The sequence below is a fragment of the Eretmochelys imbricata genome, chromosome 1 (assembly GCF_965152235.1).
Source record: "Eretmochelys imbricata isolate rEreImb1 chromosome 1, rEreImb1.hap1, whole genome shotgun sequence".
Classification (NCBI taxonomy): domain Eukaryota; kingdom Metazoa; phylum Chordata; order Testudines; family Cheloniidae; genus Eretmochelys; species Eretmochelys imbricata.
The window spans coordinates 159732072-159748181 of NC_135572.1; the positions used below are offsets into that span (position 1 = coordinate 159732072).

Sequence of the window (16110 nt, forward strand, 5' to 3'; positions counted from 1 at the left end):
GTCTACATCAGTGGTGGGCAACCTGTGGGCTGCAGGCTGCATGTGGCCCATCAGGGTAATATGCTTGTGGGCCGTGAGACATTTTGCTGATGTTGACTGTCCACAGGCACGGCCTCCCGCAGCTCCCAGTGGCTGTGGTTTGGCCACAGGTTGCCCACCACTGCATTAGATACAAGCTGGGGAGCGGGGACATCGCCTGTATAAACAAACTGCACTTGGAAAGGGATGATGTCAACACGAATTGAGTAACCACTTCTGGTGTTTTTCTGGTGTTAATGGGATAAACAGCAATTTAAGTGTTTCATTGGTGTTTGTTGGTGAAACCTAAAATCAGAAGCCTTCTACATATTGCATTATCTGTTCTGTCTTTGCTCAACATAATACAGTAGGTCATTGTGCTAAACTTGTTGAAAAGACCTCTGATGCATCAGAAACCATTGTGCAGTGTAAGAAACAAAAACACTTGTTTAGAAAGGTGGATATTAAGTTGATGTAAAACATTTACTGAGAGTTAGCACCTTATCAATTAATTAATGAAGTGTATTTGTTTTCTATTCTCTTCTCATCTCTTTAAAGGGTAGCATTATGATGTTACTGTGTTCTCCCCTTTCTCTGTTAAATCACTCTCACTTTCCCAGAACAAATAGCAGTTTTGGTTCTTGCACAACAGTACACATCTGCATCCTCATTATTATGAAAAACATGTTTTGATTTAATCTGCTGTTTGTGAAAAATGCCATTTTGATAGTCCTGAAGCCAGAGTTGCTTGCACAACAGGTTTGACACAGGCAGTGTGCTACACCAATGAGTCTCAGCCCTATTCTATAGGGATTACTTTAGGACCCATCCACACGATGTATGGAAACCATTGCAAGGGCACAGAATATGTATGACCTAGAATTCCACAAGTGTCACAGCCATTGTCAGCACTGAACACACGATGGAGAAGCTGTATGGGCTCTCTTACACTAGAACAGTGGTTCTCAACCTGTTTACCATTGTGGGCTACATATGCAGCTCACTGTTTATGTGAGCTGCAGCCGCACAATATATATATACTATCTGTATGGCCCTGAGGATGTCACATGGGCTGCAGTTGTGTGCTGATTGGGCTGTGGGTTGAGAAACAATGCACTAGAAGCACATTTCATTAAAGCTTGAATGGGTGACAATGGTTGGAAGTAGTATCTGGTGGAATTCATAAGGAGACTGAGGATATCCAGATTATCATCCCGGGGGACGTTGCCCGGAGGACAGATCCAGGAGGAGTCCGAGTGACTGGACATTAGTGGCCCACCCTGTCCTCTTTCTTGCTATGGAACTTGCCCAGTGGAGTGCTGGCTCAGATCCACTTGGTAATGAAACAATGTTGTGTCTAATTAATCAGAAGTAGCTTCTTGATTTCAGAAGGAGGAAGAACATGTTTAGTATCTCTGTGCAGAGCTGACCTTGAGTTTCAGTGATCATCAATGCAGCTGAGAGCTGTAGAGGAAATATCTGATATTTCCTTCTGATACATATATGTGGTACTGGCAAGTCTGCAGCTTGGGCTATTGTGCTAGGAGTGTGAATTGCAGGGAAGTCTTAAAAATATCCCTGAGGCTCAACAGAAAGAGTTGAGCATGAGTTGACCTCATTTACATGGTAGGGCTGTTGATGGAACTTGCATGCTTATCCCATGCGCATTTTAGGAGCCGTCACCCAGAATGACTATTGCTCCATTCAGAAGCAATTGCTGGTGACTCTGAGATGGTTCTTGGATATTTCTATTTTCTGGACAGGCAAACTGCATGAAGCATGAATAAATCTGGTTTGTACAAGAAGGGACAGTGTTTCTGTTGTCATGAGGGGTCTCTGCCTCTTCAGTGATCCTGGGTGACTGGTGTGCTAGATGTATCTTTGGTGAGCGTTTCCTATGGCAGCATGAAGACCTTTTGATTCTCAGAACAGACTAGCTTTGCTGTTTATACCATCTGCTGGGTGTGTGTTTAGTCTTTCTCCCTCCTCCCTCAGTTTGCAGTTTTAATCTCTCATTCTTCTATATTTATCCTCTCTCAAATGCATCCAGCCTCTTTCTCTCCTTTCTTAGTTCTTCTGCTGATCATTTTGCCTTCTCATCTCCCACTTCAGCTCTGGGAAGAGCCTGTCCCTTGTTTGGGGGTTCTGCTTCTCTTTCTTGTGCCTCTAGATACCTCATTAGAGGACCAGGATGACCTCTTGGAGTTGGGAGAGAAATGATCTTCCTGACCTTGTTTGTGCTTGCCCAATTTTTTGCTGTGAGCCCCAGATAATCACTAACAAAATATAGGGTCCAGTTATAACAACCAGCCATTGACCGTTTAGGTTATTTAGACTTCAGTGAAAAGCAATTATCCAATGCTTTTCATCCATTAACACTCAAAGTGCTTTAGAAGTGAGGGTATGGGTTCTTAGCCTCATTCACTGGTGAGGGAAAATCTGTTTGCATAGAGGTCAGGTGACTTGAGTAAGTACAATCACAAAGTCGGTGGACTAGATTGTGCGTTTTCTAACTCCCAGTACTTAGATTGTAAGCTCTCCGAGGTAGGGACTGTCTTTTGTTCTGTGTTTGTACTGCGTCTACCACGATGGGATCCTGATCCATGACTGGGGCTCCCAGTAATAATAGTACTGTATCCTCTCTATCAAAGCGTGCGACCTCTCTGGACCAGATGTGCAAAGGCATGAATGATTTACAGCCAAAATTTAACCCAAGCTCGTGGTTGGTGCTTATCAAAGAAATAACTCTCCTCTCTCAGAGTTTTTCCTTTGTTGTGCTGTAATACCAAAAATAAATCAAATAAAATCAGTCTTCCGCAGCTGGGGTTGTAGTTTTTAGAATCCCAGCTCCTTAGCTCTCTGACCCATGACCAAAAAACCCAGCGTCATGACTTGAGCATTGAGATTCACATTGCAGCATTTCTCCATTCTACTTGCTCTGTCCAATCTCCTTAGTGAACATAGGATTGACGTTATGGATTCTTGTCATTTTCGACATCCTTCTGGCTCAGAAGAACAGTATTTGCAGGTGGAGGAAGGAATGATGTGATGTGACTGTGCACCACACCAAAGCTGGCAGACCTCATTTCAGGCTTGTGAAGCAAAGGCATTGAGAAATGAATCTTCTACTTCATGCTCAATTTGACTCTTTATGACTGAGAGTTTTGTGGGATCTGAGCTCATTGTGAGGTTATGTACCATGTGCTGTACTGTCTAGATGATAGAAGGTATGAATTCCTGAATAGTTGGTGCACGCTTAAAACATTTCTGCCCCCTTTTTTGTGAATCTTGCCTTAGCTGACACATTACTAACAGGTGCTGTTGTAATGTACAGTGGAATGCACCTAGAGTAAACTCAGAGAGAAGGTCAGTTTATAGTGAAATGGAATAAAAGTCCCACATTGTTTAGTGGATGTTTATTCGTAGTGAGCAATTATGTGGAAGGGAAAAAATACTTGACAGTAAAAGAAAAAGTTACATTGTGTTTATGTGCCTGCTTGTAAAGGTGTGATAATACATGAGCTGGTGGTGAACTGTTTAAATAAATGCTTGTGTAAGGATTAAGGGTTGAAATAATGTATTTCTGCTGTTGTCATTAAAAAAAACTGCATGAACCAGAGTGGTTACGAAAAGCATGATATTTATCGTAGGCGGGGTCTTGCAAGGCACCTGATATCACCCTTAATATAGGCATTAGTGGATCATTAACCGCTTTAATTTGTGTTTTACATTCTATGTATGATATACTCTGCTCGGGTTCAGTAGTCTCTTTGCACATGCATTGGGGTCAGTTAATATTATCACTCAGTAGGTAACTCTTTTATTAGATCTGTGTATTAGAACTGTGTCAGGAAGCAGCATTTACATTATGCTCAGTTTTCTCCCTTGTATTTTGACAGATTTCAGAAATGGCAGAAGATGGCAGCAATGAGACCATGTTTATTTGTAAGTATTAGAAGAATAATGATGGAGTCGTAATGTGACGTGTATTTACAGAGCATTAATTTTGAAGTTCAAACCAACTTACTCTTATATTGTTTTCCTAAAGGTGATTATTTAAGGAAAACCCAAATAGTTTATGGCAGTGTGGAGAGAATTGCACCAAAGTTAAGAATACAAATTCTCAGTTTTTTGTTGGGAAATGCAAGAAATGGCTAGATATGAATTAGTAGCTCAGCTTTTTAATTGCTAGCCTCCAAGAGACTAAGGGTATGTCTACATTGCAGTTAGACACCTGTGACTGGCTCATGCCAGCTGAGTCAGGCTAAGGGGCTCTTTAATTGCAGTACAGAGGTTTGGGCTCAGGCTTGGACCCAGGCTCTAGTACCCTGCAAGATGGGAGGGTCCCAGAGCTGGGGCTCAGCTAGATCGCAAACGTCTACACCGCAGCTAAACAGTCCCTTAGCCTGAGCCCCGCACTCCCAAGTCAGCTGGCACGAGCCAACTGTGGGTGTCTAACTGCAGTAGACATATCCTAAAAGCCTAAAGGTTATCCATGGCTAAATTGTTTCCTTTAGGTTAGGTGACTGCTGCCATCTTGACTGACACACTGGGGAAGGAACCGGGGAGCTCCAGAGCTAAAAGCTTGAGCTGCTACAGCTTGGGCTAAACAGTCAAGACTCTCTAGCTAGGGCTGTGACAGCCTTGCATCCTCTGTGGATATGGCACAGAGGTGGAACTGGAACACACCCTCGCCAGTGAGCTACACTTACATAAGTGGACGGGACCTAGATCTAGCCAATCTGACTGGGGAGATCAAGAGCAGAGAGTGCTGCCTTGATGGTATGTGTCATAGTCCCTTCCTCTCACAGTCCCTGTAGGTGCACTTCAGGGTTGGGGCTCCACAGGTCAAGACGGGACTGACTGGGACATCTTCTCTCTTTCCAAAATTTGCTGGAGTTCCCCCCTAAATAGTAATGCTGATTCAGTTGATATAGTCCTACTTGGGTTGTTCAGCTCCACAGTGAGCCTTCTTCCCCTGCCCCTCCTCAGAAGAGCCGTAGAAGCTGGAGAGGACCAGGAAGCAGAGAAAAAGGCTCTGACCTCTATGGGTTTAGGGGGGCAAGTTATCTTGCCAGTTCCACAGATGGTGTATGTCAAACACCCCCTACCCCCACCCCAGATGGGACAGGAATGTTGAATTCATGAAGTTTCTTGCCTCCTATGTGAGATTTTTCCACAGAATTTAAGGGCCTCTTCTGTTTCAGAAAAGTGAATGTCTAGACCTGACATTGTGGGCTTCCATAGTTACTGACCATCAGAGCGTTTCATATCCAGTTACCTCAGTTTATAAGCCAGACAACTTGTTTCTAAAATGTCAGCTCTTCCATGCTTAGTCTGGGGCCTGAAAATTGTGGCTGTCTCTTTCTGTTGCATGCAGCACCACCAGAAATATGGGTTTGACAGTCGTGTTGGTAAACCTAAGGCCAAATATAACATGTGGTGCTCTTCAGCAATTATGACAACTTTGCAGTGCCAACAGCAGTGACACTTTTTCCTTTCTGCCAGCAAACTAAGCACATGTGACTGAAAAGATGCACATAAAGTCCTGTACTTGGACTTCAGTGGGAGCAGGGAATTCTACCTTTGAATTCAGTGGGAGCAGGATTGAGCCATCATTAGGGAATAGGAATATGCAGTGGAGGGAGTTGTAGTCTAGTGGTTAGAGCTGGGAATTGGAAGCAGACTTCTTGTGTTCTGTTCATAACTCTCCCAGTGACTGTGCCAAAGTTTACCCAGTTGCAAAATGGATATAATACCTGCCTCATATGTTACTGAGACTTAGTTGTTTGCAAAGTGCTCTGAGATCCTTAAATAAAAAGCACTATATAAATGCAAAATATTATTAAGGTTTGTACTTTTAAAATATTTATTGATTAGAGTTATTCTTCAGCCATAAACTCACTTTTAAAAGGGATCTTCACTGCTAAAGCTCAACCTCATATACTCCCCTTTGAGAAATCTATGGTTTATCTCTTTGTGTCTGACTTTGTATTTCTTCTGTGATCGTAAGCCCTTAAGTATCACACATGGTGAGTACTCCAACTCAGGGGAGGGTCTGCTATGAGGCATCCTGTACAGATTCTGTAGACTTCAGAGACATATGTCCAAAAACGCTAGTGTTCCCCGCTTTGATGACTGTTCATCCACCAGGATATTAAAGAAAATGATATATGCTTCTTGTACTCCTAAATAGTGCTGGGCAATAAGAAATGTGGAGAGCCACAGGCTGTATGTACATTGTATACTATCTTTGCACAAGTTTCAGGCACTCTTAATTTGAATGCTGAACATTGAGTGAAAGCTTCAGCTACAGCAAATCCTCTAAGGAAGTGCTGTGTAAGTTTCACAGATGTGAACACTGCTGGTGAGAGTTTAGTTTCCCATTGTAAAAGCAAGGTGTTCTTTCTCAGTAGTTACAGTCTGGAATGAAATTCTGTATCGTGTTAATTCGCATACATGTATGCAATAATATTCTTGTGCAACCTTACTGAAGTCCTCAGGGTTCCCTACGTTTGACATGGAGCAGAATTTGGCAGCTGGGGAATATCCTCTCTGTGATGACTTCTTGTCCCTATCCAATCAACTGGCTTCACAGTAACATTTTGACAACTCTTTGACATAGAAATGTATGTTTCGACTGGTCCTAAATTGACTCTTATTTTATCATTATCCAGGGCAAAGGTTGTTTCTTGGGATCCCTTTAGCCCTGGATAACTTACAGTATTTTAAAATAAAAGTCAAATTAGGGGAACTGAAAGCTTGTATTATTTTGCCCGGTAATAAAGAATTGCCAGATTGTATTGGAAAGGGACCAGAGGTCCAGAGGAGCTGTTGCCATAGTGCCAAATTCCCCCCCCCCCCAGCCTCCCCAGCCATACGCTTGCAAGGGAGGGTTGCACAGGTACAACTGTGGGCAGAGCTTGGGACCCAGGGGGAAATCCAATGGCAGTTTTCCATGGATTTCAGTAGGGTCAGGATTTCACTCCCAGTCTCTGAGAGCCCATCAGATTTTGACTATGCATTTTAAACCCTGGACTCCAGTGAACAGAATAGTGATTTTTTTAGCTGAGAGAGGCTAGCGCAGTGGGGGTTTGTGTTTTTTTTTCGTTTGATTGGTTGGTTTTTTAAGTCCTCTTGCCTTTAAACAAAATATTTACTGGAGTTTTGTTTAGCAAATATTTTCTTTAGGAAGATATTTACATTTTTAAAGTGTCTTCTGGTAGTCTTAGGTATGTGTTGAATGATACGTTTGATTCAATTGTGTATATCTTTTGGGGCAGTACAAATTACTACTTTATTGTATGTCATTAGTTTGGTGTTTAAATTTTCTATGTGTCTGTTGACTGAGAGAGCACTGCCCGATGACAGCATTTACCTTGCAGCTCTATGTGCTGTTTACTTACAGGGTGCGAGGATTGTGGTCAGTACCATGATTCGGAGTGTCCTGAGCTGGGCCCAGTGGTGACAGTCAAAGACTCCTTTGTGTTGAGCAGGGCAAGGTAAGTAACTTTAGTGTGACTACATGGCTTGTTTGTTTTTTAAAGAGAATTTCGTCTTTGTGAAAGGTGCCAGACTGACAGCTGAAAAATGAAGTCCTCTGTCGACAAAATAGATACAGCCTCGATTAAACAAAGAATCAAAGCACATGCTTAAATGATTTGCTGAATCAAGGCCTAAGAGAGGCTCTGTTTATGCATTCCTTGGCAACTCTTAGAGATTGCCGACAAAGGAGTCAGATAGTACCAGTTGTGGTGGAGACTTGTTTCCTATATTGGTTGAAAATGTTTGACATTTATCCCGTTCCTTCTCCTTACACGTGCTGCACTAGATTTTCAAAATTCAAAATGGTTCATGGGAATTTCCCATGGCGTTAATAAGAGTTACACAGTTTTGCACTGCCTCTGTAATTCATCTACTGTGAGAAGCAAAACTTCGGAACATTTCCATCTTTGTAAGTCTTCTAAAGAGTGATCATCAATCCCAGTTTTGTCAGTAAATCTAGGTGTATAATAAAATAGCAGAAATATTTATGCTCCGCAAAAGAAATGAACAAATTAAATAGAGAGTTAGGAATAGGAGTAAACTTTATATCGAAGCATTAAATGTTTCCATTTGGAATTATATTCTGATGTGGAATGTTTGATTTTTTGCTATGGGAAAGAGAGTTCACTTACAATGGAATTTTGACACACAGTAGGACTCAGAGAAGGATACTGATCTCTAACATATGGCATGGGGGCAATGCGGTGAATGTTTGATCAGTACCAGACTGACTCATTGAGAGCTAAACTGTCCGTATCAACTTCCTCTTCTTCGCAGCGCCGCTGGTGGACGAACACCCCCCTCATACCACCAGCTGTGACACTAATGTTTAGATGACCCAACTGAGGTCACTGTATAAATGTATTATAAGAGGAGATGGTCCCTGTCCTGAAGGGCTTACAGTCTAAATAAACACGATAGGCGAAGGGTGGGAGAAATATTGCCATCCCTGGTTTACATCTGGGGAGCTGAGGCTGAGTGAGATTGACGTGCCTAAGGTCCAATGGGAAGCTTGCAGCAGAGCAGGTGCACTGGAACACAGGTCTCTTGAGTTCCAGTCCAGTGACTTAACCACAAGATCACCATGCTGACAAACGTCCTTTCCTCTCTTATAATAGCATGATCTCTTAGGATGTTAAAACTAATTTTACAATTCTCCTTTGCTTTTCACTAACAGACTAATTGGTTTACTTTTTGTATTTCTCTCAGCCTTGACAGTGAAAATAGACTGGTCAGATTCACCTTTGTTTATAATTGGTTTCTAGCCAATTTAATTCTCAGGTTCTCATGCACTAGAGCAGTGTTGAAAAGTTGGGGTAGCTAACAATGCAGGGGAATGTTTGTCTTTTTATAAACTTGACTTAATTGGAAATTTAAAAGTGTTTGGAAACCATTTCCCTTGAGCATAGGCTTTGTAACAACTTGCGTTTATAAAACTTATATTTGGGCCAAATTTGACTGGCCAGCATAACTTTTTGAAGGTTAAAGTTCTATAAATGCATGGGGTCAGATCACTCCTCCAGTGGGAAAACGCATGGGGGGAATCTATGCGGGGGAGAAACTTTGAATTACCCCATGTACCTCATCCCTCCCTTCTGAGGTGAGGTATTGAGGAGGGAGAGGGGCATGGATTTTGAAAGCTCTGCCCCAAGCCAACCCCACACATCTGGAGAACTTGGGAGCGTGGAGGGAAAGGAACTCGCTGGCTTTTCTTTTTTGTAACACAGCTGTTACAGAAGCTGAGTTGCCATTGCCTTAGTCCCCCTGCGGGTGAGGAGGGCCATTCAGTGGGAGGTAATAACAGCACCAGCTGTATTATTCGCTGCCCAGATTTGCATGAGGAAATCTGAGCCCAGAGAAAGGGATGGTATTGTGGAGAGCAGCCCCTCCCTGGTCTCTTTTCCTTACCGTTCTACAAAACCCTGTCAGCACAGCTCTCACTGAAGGCATCAATTAAGGGCTGGAAGAGGGATAGTATAGAAAAATACAGTTTCTCCTCTCCATTTCTATACCTAAAATTTGGATCACAATAAGTTAAATAGGAAAACAGATTTACTGGGTGTGGCTGCAACACTTGAATATAAATGCATGCTTAGGGTTCTTACAAGCCAACATATTTTTCTTCTACACCAGTGTCGAAGAACAATGGAGAATGGTTTACAGTCTCTTACATCAGGTTCCCATCCAATTATTACCTAAACTGCATGATGGCTCTCGTTACAGGAAGTTATTTTCAAATGTTTGTCACGTTTGGGTACGGTTCCCCTTAAAAACAGATTTGGAAAAATGGTGAGACACCAATGACCAAGACACCTATTATCTGAAGGAAAGCTACTGCTAACCTCTGGATTTAGAAGGGAGACAGGATTTGACATCAGAGATGGGAAAGATTCTGATTAAAAAAGAAAATATCGTGAAAGCAAACGATCTATGAAAAGATACTGGTGGCTCAGATTTGGACCAAAAAATAGATTTTTTTAAAAATCAGCTTTTATAGAATTGAAGGTCAGTAGAAATGTTTCCATTGTTTATTTTTTTTAAATTCCAATGGAAACTAGCTTTATTCAGCATAACAACCTCCTGTCATTGCAGCATTGAGAAATAGGTGCTGATTTCTTTTGGACATTGCAAGACTTATGTTCTGCACAGCTACTTTACATGGTACTTAGATTCTCTCATTTTTGTTTTCAATAGGTCATCCCTTCCTTCCAATCTGGAGATCAGACAACTGCAAGATGGGACTGAAGGAGTATTTGCAGTGACGCAGCTTGTCAAACGTACCCAGTTTGGCCCATTTGAATCCAAGAGAGTTGCCAAACTGGAAAAGGAGTCAGCATTTCCACTGAAGGTACAGTATGGCACCAGCAAAATGATACTGACATGACATTAGTTTTAAGGTCATCTCCTACAGATGATGTAAAGAAACTGATAAGTAGAGATGGGTTCAAACCACAAAACTTGGAGTCAGATCTTGAACTGTAGGGTGCTCCAGGTATTTTTAATGAAGGGTTCAATTTGATCCCACTTCTCTAATAGGTAGTCACAAAAGCCAGTATGCTTTTGCCTTGACAAGTACATAAGATGTGGTGGTGCTGTTTATACAACATGCAGAAGAAAAGTTTGTTTGTTTTCTCATTTTTGTTTCATTCTCTCCCCTTGAAAAGTTTCAGTGAAAAAACTACTTTGGGTGTTTCAGTGCAATCTTCCCATCACAGTAATATCTGATTGAGCAATAAAGATCTAGAAACCAAATTCAAGGGTAATAAGCGTTCAGGATTTTTTTTCCCTTACCCTTGATAGGTGAACAAGTTAAATGGCATTTCTGTTTTGAGGGAGGAATTGTGATCTAGAAGTTAAAGCAGCTTACTTTGAGTCAGAACTCCTGGGATCTTCTCCCACTGTCTGTGTGACCTTGTGCAAGTCTTTGTGCCTCGGTTTACACATCTGAAAGCATATGTGATATATACCTTGCAGGAGTGTTGAGGCTTACTTTGTTTCTAAAGCGTTTTGAGACTCATTGATGAAAGGCACCATCAAGGCACAAAATACACAGTCTGATTTATTATTCATAACAATAATGTGTTATAGGACTGTCAATTAATCGCAGTTTACTCATGCGATTACCTCAGAAAAATTAATCGCGATTAATCGCAGTTTAGTTGCACTGTTAAACAATAGAATACCAATTGAAATGTATTAAATATTTTGTATAATTTTCTACATTTTTAAATATATTGATTTCAGTTACAACACAGTATACAAAGTTGACTGTGCTCGCTTTATATTATTATTTTTTATTACAAATATTTTCACTGTAAAAATGATAAACAAAAGAAATAGTATTTTTCAGTTCACCTCATACAAGTATTGTAATGCATTCCCTTTATTGTGAAAGTGCAACTTACAAATGTAGATTTTTTTTTTTGGTTACATAACTGAATTCAAAAACAAAACAATGTAAAACTTTAGAGCCTACAAGTCCACTCAGTCCTGCTTGTTGTTCAGCCATGCTAAGAGACGCAAGTTTGTTTACATTTATAGGAGATACTGCTGCCCGCTTCTTATTTACAATGTCACCAGAAAGTGAGAACAGGTGTTCACAAGGCACTTCTTTAGCTGGCGTGCAAGGTATTTACGTGCTAGATATGCTAAATATTCGTATACCCCTTCATGCTTTGGCCTCCATTCCAGAGGACATGCTTCTATGCTGATGGTGCTTGTTAAAAATATAATGTGTTAATTAAATTAGTGACTGAACTCCTTGGAGGAGAATTGTATGTTTCCTGCTCTGTATTACCTGCATTCTGCCATATATTTCATGTTATAGCAGTCTCGGATGATAACGAAGCACATGTTGCTCGTTTTAAGGACACTTTCACAGTAGATTTGACAAAATGCAAAGAAGGTACCAATATGAGATTTCTAAAGATAGCTACAGGACTCAAACCAAGGTTTAAGAATCTGAAGTGCCTTCCAAAATCTGAGAGGGTCAAGGTGTGCAGCATGCTTCCAAAAGTCTTAAAAGACCAACACTCTGATGCAGAAACTACAGAACCTGAACCACCAAAAAAGAAAATCAGCCTTCTGCAGATGGCATCTGACTGAGATGATGAAAATGAACATACGTCAGTCTGTATACTGCTTTGGATCGTTATCAAGCAGAACCCATCATCAGCATGGATGCGTGTCCTCTGGAATAGTGGTTGAAGCATGAAGGGACATATGAATCTTTAGCGCATCTGGCACTGAATATCTTGCAACGCCGGCTACAAAAGTGCCATGCAAACGCCTGTTCTCACTTTCAGGTGATGTTGTAAACAAGAAGAGGGCAGCATTATCTCCTGCAAATGTAAACAGGAGATTGTCTGAGTGATTGGCTGAACAAGAAGTAGGACTAAGTGGACTTGTAGGCTCTAAAGTTTTACATTGATTTGTTTTTGAATGCAGGTTTTTTTTGGTACATAATTCTACATTTGTAAGTTCAACTTTCATGATAAAGAGATTGCATTACAGTACTTGTATTAGGTGAATTGAAAAAATACTTTTTTTTTACAGTGCAAATATTTGTAATAAAAAATAAATATAAAGTGAGCGCTGTACACTTTGTATTGTGTTGTAATTGAAATTAATATATTTGAAAATGTAGAAAACATGCAAAAATATTTAAATAAATTGTATTCTATTATTTAACAGTGCAAAAAATCACAATTGATTTTTTAATTGCCCAATTAATCGTGGTTAATTTTTTTAATCGCTTGACAGCCCTAATGTATTATTTATCGTGTTTGTATTATATATGCATTTTGTTTGTATGGGTGGCTCACAGGTTTTCCAGAAGGATGGGCCTCTGGTTTATTTTGATACCTCTAACGAAGATGACTGCAATTGGATGATGATGGTGAGAGCAGCCACTGAATATGAACACCAGAACCTGACTGCCTTCCAGCATGACAATGATATTTACTTCACCACCTCCCGGGATATCCCACCAGGAACTGAGCTGCGAGTGTGGTATGCAGCTTTTTACGCCAAAAAAATGGAAAAGCCAGTGCTGAAGCAGGTCACTAGTGTTGCCAATGGTACGTTTGGGGGGGCCTTTTTCTTCTTCCCTAAGGGCCCAGTCCAGCTAGGTGCTGATCATCCTCCTGAGCTCAGTGGCAGTTGAGGGTGCTCAGTACCTCGTAGGATCTGGCCCTGAATTTGTAAATTATGTAAAAAATCGGACTCTCAGATGCATTTCTGCCCTACAAGAAGGAAGCCTAAGGTCTGCACCAAGAGGTATCTGAGTCTTCAAAAAAAGATGCATGTTCTAATTGGTTCTGCAGCGGCTTGAGAACCAAGATGGGAGGAATCAATAATTTCATCAAAATGGTTCTTCATGGAAGAGCTTTCCCGTCTCTTCCCAAAGAAATTCAAATGTCAGCACAGTCCAAACATATAAATAGATAACCTGCGAAGCAGTCTTCTTTTCTTTTAATTGGAATAAGCTTTCTGTCCTTGCCGTGGGGTGTTGTACAATTGGGAGCAATTACATGCGCCTTCGAAGTCTTGTGTAGGGCCCTGTGAAACAAGGAGAGGAGTTCAAACTGAGCTTTTGTTCAGCATGATTACTCGAGCTTCTGCAAAGGAAGGTTGACCGCTTTGTTAGAGTTCTTTAAACTGATGTTAAAGCTTCTATGCTTTGTGCTACTGTAAAATTAATAATAATCATAATTTCCCCCTCAATTCTCTTCTACCTTTACATTTCTGTAGCCAAAAAACCCAAACCTTTTAACATTGCAAGAGTGTTATTGTTGCTGTTTAGTTGAGAGCACTTTAATGTACAGTGTGGTTCCTGGGTTGAGAAGAATTTCCAGGATGATGAATGTAGCCATGATTGTTTGGTGATGTGCCAGCACCATCAGTGTGCTTGGTAACGTTGTGTTCTTGACAGTGCAGCAGGCCATCTGAAGTGCTGTAAAGCTGATTGGTATTTAGGTCATTCTGGCAAAGTAGTTTTGGGCCCCCAAGATGTTTCTGAGTGGTATAAATTGAAAGCCTACATTTTGTTTGGTTGTTCTTTTCCAAGCAAAAAAGCACCAGAGTTGGTTAATCTTGTGAATGTGTTGTGAGATGAAATCAAATATCCTCTATCCGGGTTTTCTGATTAGCTTAGATCAAGCTTCAAGTCTGTGCTAAATATTGGAATGAATGTACACATTTGTAGGTTAATCCTTTCCAAATGGCTTCAAAGCATTGGTGGCTTATATAGCGTTAGTGATCTTTGTTGTCAAATGAAAATATGGAGACCTTACATACCTCTGTAAGGTAGTATATCCACACACAGTGAAATCCATATGTATGCATACTGAGTGTGCACCTGTGCTGTGCGATGCCGCTGTAGCCTAGATTCTAAACTGGAAGCTATTCTGCAGATTTCAGGCATACATAGTGTTTTGCCTTGATTAGGCTCTCTCGCGGAGTAAGTTGTCGAAGACCTGCTGGGTGGCATAGCCCGCAGCACCCACAGATGTCACACTGGCACAACAGCAAGGGTACCACTCAGATACTGGGAAAATAACAAAAAGGAACTATTTTTTCCTTCACCGCAGATGTATGCTTAGTAGTGATGGAATGCGACAAGGAAGGGAACAAAATCTCTTCAAAGCCTCCCAGTGCAGTCTTCTCTCTTAAAAAAATCAAGAAGTCCAGTGTGCCTGTGGCTGACTTTGCAGGTAAATAAAATATTTCATCCTCTGTTCCTGTCTATGGTGTATGAAGCCAATAGTGACAGTGTATGGGCAGATCTGGATGGAGCAAAGGAGTGCTCAGTGCACAGTGTTTCTGAGGTGATGGAAACGTTATGATTATGTGACATACAGTAAATATGTATGAGCTCAATCCATCTCTGATAGTTAACGGGGAGAGAATTTAAATCTATGGATTTTCATTTTATTACCTTCCTGAGTGCTGTGCTTAAAAATCCATTGAAGACAGAAAAAGGAGTGAAGGGATATGGAAACTTTTTCAAGCAGATGTTTTTTATCCTAAATGCCACTGACGGCTTTTAATTTATTTTTTTTCATGTTACGTCCTTTTTTTTTTTTTTGCAAGACATAATATCTGAAATATGGTAGAATACAGGAAGAAAACCAAAAAGATACAGCAAAAGTGGGAGCAACCCCTTTTTTAGGGGTTAACAAGAACAGTGGTTACCCCTGGTTACCCCTAAATCTTGTGTTGGATAAAGTAGAAGGATGTAGTTAAAAATCTTAAATAAACTTGGAAAACCTAAATTTGTTACAAAGATTGGCTCCCACTTCCCATAGGCACAAAGCAGAAAAAAAATCTAATCTCTGGTAACTGGGGCAAAGCAATTTTTTAAAAAGCATTAAACTTTTTTAAATTGCCACACTAAAAACCCAAATCAGGGTGCATGCATGATCCTGGAATCCAGATCAAAAAGAAGTAATCTGGGACTGTTCTTTGAAACATAGTTACACTAACTTTTGCTTATTGACATTAAAAATGTCTTTTTCTTGGTTGTAGAAGTGTAAAACACTCCACCAGAACATGCCCCCTTTGTTAGCTCCAGTACTGTTATTGCTAGAAGGTAGAGCTGGACAGGAAACTGAAATTCAGTTCTGTGAGAAATTTTAAATTTTCAGAAAATTTTTCATCCACAATTGGGACAAAATCTAAGACTCAAGACATTTTCATGGAACTAAGCTCCTGCAATATTCTGTGTTGGAAATGGGAATGTGTTTCCAAAATGAAATATGGCCCTTGGGATTCCTGGCTATCCACATGGCAGGCTGTGGGATTTCAATAGATTGTGAAATATTCAACTTTGGGGATCTTAAACAATCTGCAGAATGTTCTAGATTTCTCAGGTCCACCTGATGGATCCTTAAATGACCTGTTTGGAACTTAATCTCTGTTCACAGCCCACAATTATTTAACAGTTTTTGTGATTCTGTTACTTTCCTTTTTCCTGAAAAATCCCTAATAGCATTATGTGTTGCATGTTACTTAAAATAACATCCTACTTTTCTTTCTTTGTATGTA

General features: G+C 40.7%; 1 protein-coding gene across 5 annotated transcripts in view; it reads left to right on the plus strand.

Moving 5' to 3' along the window:
- Positions 1–16110, plus strand: part of PRDM15 (PR/SET domain 15) — a 48667-nt gene that overhangs the window by 4687 nt on the left and 27870 nt on the right. For 3 of the 5 annotated variants that reach the window (XM_077818220.1, XM_077818245.1, XM_077818229.1), the window contains exons 2-6: positions 3918–3963; positions 7427–7520; positions 10258–10411; positions 12890–13142; positions 14655–14777. In XM_077818220.1, coding sequence (XP_077674346.1) covers positions 3927–3963; positions 7427–7520; positions 10258–10411; positions 12890–13142; positions 14655–14777 — 661 coding nt within the window. In that variant the 5' untranslated portion in view covers positions 3918–3926. The remainder of the gene's footprint in view (positions 1–3917; positions 3964–7426; positions 7521–10257; positions 10412–12889; positions 13143–14654; positions 14778–16110) is intronic. The other 2 variants (XM_077818237.1, XM_077818255.1) reach the window with 1 other exon arrangement.